This window comes from Gavialis gangeticus, unplaced genomic scaffold (genome assembly GCF_001723915.1).
Source record: "Gavialis gangeticus isolate Ggan-Ray unplaced genomic scaffold, GavGan_comp1, whole genome shotgun sequence".
Taxonomy (NCBI): Eukaryota; Metazoa; Chordata; order Crocodylia; family Gavialidae; genus Gavialis; species Gavialis gangeticus.
Genome location: NW_017728996.1, coordinates 54,468,379 through 54,472,303, shown reverse-complemented (window position 1 = coordinate 54,472,303; position 3,925 = coordinate 54,468,379). Strand labels below are relative to the sequence as shown.

The 3,925-nt window shown below is 49.7% G+C and overlaps 1 protein-coding gene across 1 annotated transcript in view; it reads right to left on the bottom strand.

Annotated features, from left to right (window-relative positions):
* Positions 1–3,925, bottom strand: part of ALPK3 (alpha kinase 3) — a 121,477-nt gene that overhangs the window by 89,731 nt on the left and 27,821 nt on the right. Inside the window, exon 4 of the mRNA XM_019503849.1 lies at positions 196–313. Coding sequence (XP_019359394.1) covers positions 196–313 — 118 coding nt within the window. The remainder of the gene's footprint in view (positions 1–195; positions 314–3,925) is intronic.

Sequence of the window (3,925 nt, the reverse complement as noted above, 5' to 3'; positions counted from 1 at the left end):
GTGAGGTGGTGCAGGCTCCCACCCTGGGGGTTTTTAAGAGGAGGTTGGATGACCACCTTATTGGGGTCATTTGACCCCAGTGCTCTTCCTGCCATGGCAGGGGGTCGGACTAGATGATCTGCTCAGGTCCCTTCCGACCCTAGAAACTATGAAACTATGAAATTGTCATGACCATGGGCCCTCTGGATTTCTTACTTGTATAGCTGCAGAGTATGGCGGTTTCCATGACGGAGAATCTCATATTTTGGTAAACCACAGTACCGGTCCATCTCCTCATCATCCTTATACCAAGTCACTTCTGGTTGTGGGAAACCTGGATAGAAAATGGCATGTCAGCACAGGGAGCATAACACAAACAGGAAAGGAAGTTTGTTTCTAGAAGCCAAAAAAATCAATAGTACAATTAAATCTCAGGGAACACTGTTTGTTAATCTCCTCAAGTTTATCCTGGTCTGTAACATGGAGTGAAAGAACATTGCATTTTGCAAATAAGGGGCATATGCTTTCATCTTTTATTACTACCAGGAATACAGCTATTTGTAAGCAAAAATCTGAGCCCTTCAATCCTGACGCGAGGGGAATGGATCATCCTCTGTCACACTGGATGCAAACAGGAGGTGAGAACATTGGCACTTTTATATGAAGCAGGCGGGTTTGATGGGCTTAGACCTAAGGTTAAAAAACAGACGCTCAATTCTCCATGGAGCTACCAGATCTTCGCTAAGTGTCACATTCTGTAAGCTGAACCCAAAGTTTCCACTAAGCAGAAACAACCTGGATTGCATCACCACCGGCTCGTGTCCTACAAATGCCTTTTGACAACAGATGTCGCCTGCCGTTTCAGGATAATGACATCATGACATGTATGACTGCTTGGTTTCAGAGCCAGGCAAAGAGATAAATTCTGACTGAGGTCAGCTGCAGCAGAGAGATCACTGGTCACCTGGGCAGGCCCAGCAGAACTGCCTTAATGCGCAGTTCTCTCTACCAACTGGAATGACTTGGTGGATGCTCTGGGAGTTCCTGCGCTTAGGGAAGGTGATTTGGGGTTCTCGGTCTGCTGGAGAAACATGACTTGTTGGCTTCTATTAGTGAGATGTGGGACAAGCAAGGTTCACGGAGGGTGCCTTTCGCTCAGCGCATACTCTTTTGCATTCTCCCCTTCTCTTTCTGGCAATGCAAGCCTGAATGCCATGTACACCCCACCCCCCTCATAAACATGCAAGGCTTCCTTGAACAGCTCCTCAAACTGCAGCATTTAGATCTAAGGGATATGTTCCCTTCTCTCATAAAATCAGATCTAACTCTAGTTCCAATTATCCTCCTGCTCGAGGGAAAACCACTTGAGCCAGTGGCTCCTTGATTAACTCTGTTACAGCGATTATTACAGATTCCAGGGAGGACCCCCCAGGACCTTCCTGTCTGAACTCTGGCATTGCACCAGGCAGCAGACCTCACCCAAGGAGACCTCCATGCACCCCAGCAGCTCACAGCTGAACAAGCACATGGATTACAGACTCATTCTGTGGCAAGGGCTCCATACCCCTTTTGGCTAGTGCCTGGGGGATGGAAACAAAGATTTAGCAGCAAAAAGCTCATTCTGTGGTCTTTTCCGTCTCTAATTGTGCTTCTGCAGGAATGTCCGACCCTGACTGGAACAGCAATAGAAAACTGAAAAAAATAATTCATTTGAGGGCTTTCCCAGCTCTTCCCACCCCCCCCACAAGTTATATTTTGGGCCCCATCCATCTCTGTATTGCAAGGTGTTCTCTTCCTCCACCTTTTGGGGGGCTCTCCAACTCCACTCTGCCACTCCATCCTACTTTCCTGGTGGAGGACTCTTCTCTGGTCTAAGGCTCTGGGCACATAAAAAACCAGAAAGGGGTTTGGTGTGGGGAAGGAGTCATTTCCCAGAACCTGGGTCTGAGGGGCTGGTTGTAGAGTGAGGGAGATGGACCTTTGGTCATCTGCCCTCAAACTATGCTAGGCCTTGGAAAGGGGCAGTGAATTCCTGCTCAGTTTAGTGGGAGTGTGACTGAAAGCACAAGTCCTCCAGGCACAACTGAGGAGTGTAGAGTGACACCAAAAATAAGGAGAAGTCCTACTCCTCCCCAGCCGCTGGGGACCAACAAGGGCAAAGTCAATGTGAGCTTCACCTACTAAAGGAGGCCCATTTCCCTGATGATCCTGTGGGCTTGTCTATCCACTCCCACTGATACACCCCAAACTGGAAAGCATGCTTGAGAGGCTGCTCAGAAGTGTCCCTTTGCAGCTGCTCTCCATACCCTGTCTCTATGAATTCAAGAGCAGCTGACCCTTGGGAGTTGCCCCACCAGCATATTTTGCAGTGTGGAGTACACCCATGAGAGCAGATGAGTGTGATGTGCTCAGAGCTACCCTGGGCACAGCTGGCACCATGGTGCAGATGTGCCCTGTTTGTTCCCAGGTTGCAGTGGGGAGGTGGAAGGCACACAGAACAAGCATTTTTGAAGCTCTTTGCTTCTCCTGAACTTGAAGTCCTGAACAAGCAGGGATGAAGAATTCTCTCCTGCCAACAGTGACACTTTTCCCTGTGGCTGAGACAGCCTGCTTTGCACAGAGCAGTCCAGCAGGGGCTCTTCAGAGCTCTGCATTCAAGAACTGCAAACACACAGACTACAGACATTTGCCTTTAATATTAACAACACACAGGACTTATACAGCCCTCTCCCTTTGCAGGTTCCAAAGTTTTTCAGCAAGAGGCATGTCATTAGGTCTGCTCTAAAGAGGCTGACTGCAGCCCAGTGTTATGTTAGCCAGGTGTGAAAGCCAGCTTCTCCCAATGCCAAATCTTGTGCTGCAGCCACTGTGTGACCTGCCTCTTACCTACACCAATTTCCATTATTTCAGCAGTGCAGTGTTTACTGAAGCAACCATACCAGACTGAAAGAGCCTCATCTCAGAAGCAAGTTTGGTCTCGCTCACATACACGGATGGAAGCCTATGCAGGGACGCAGCACACAGTAGACTCAAGTTAAGGAGTTGTGACCAAATGCTTAGCACATACTAGAGCACAGACCAAAGACAGGACTTAATTCAGCTCTGGCATTGCCACTGAGCTGATGGATGGAACTCGAAGGAAGGGCACTATTGTTACTTTGGTTTCCACAGTGCTTTGCAAACACAGATCAGACTTGTTCCCTGCTCTGGAGTTCAGTCTGATCAAAACAGCAGAGAGAAAGATAGTGGGAGGGCTGAGATAAGTGAGGAAGAGAAAGGAGAAGGGATTATTTGGAAGGGGAAGAGAGGGTTGCCTGATGGAAGAGGATGGAGAGACTGTTATGGGGCTAGGAGGCAGGGCAGAGGAAGGCATGAGTGCAAGAAGTGAGGCCATAGACAAGGGCACTGAGGGAGAGCTGAAGTAGCAGAGTGAGGAGAATGGACAGAACAGCAGTTCAAGGAGACATGACCAAGACAGGCCTGAAGGACCCTAGGGAGAGCAGCCGGATACTGCAGACTGAGGAGAGAAGAGTCAAAATGCTCAGGAGCCTGACGGGATAGGGGAGGTGACAGCAGCAGTGGACAGGGAAGAGGGGCTGGGCCATTTTGTTCCCTTGTTGCATCTCAGCTGGCTCCACAGGAGTTGCTGGTCTCCGCCTGTCTCCAGGGGGCTGTAAGAGTCCCAAGTGGTTCAGGTCAGGGAGACTACTCCCACTGTTCCTCAGAGGCACTTCCCTGTCCCAACAGACTGTGAGATAACCCACCCTGATACTTCCCGGGCCTTTGCAGTGACACCACACAGAAACCTGACACAGTACACCTCTAGTGAGCATCCCTCCCCTCCCGCCATCCCTGCCCTGCTCAGTAACTGACAACAACACCTCCTGCAACAATCTCTGCCCCCTCCTGTCTCCCCTTCTCTCCTCCTTCCCCAGCTCCCATTAAA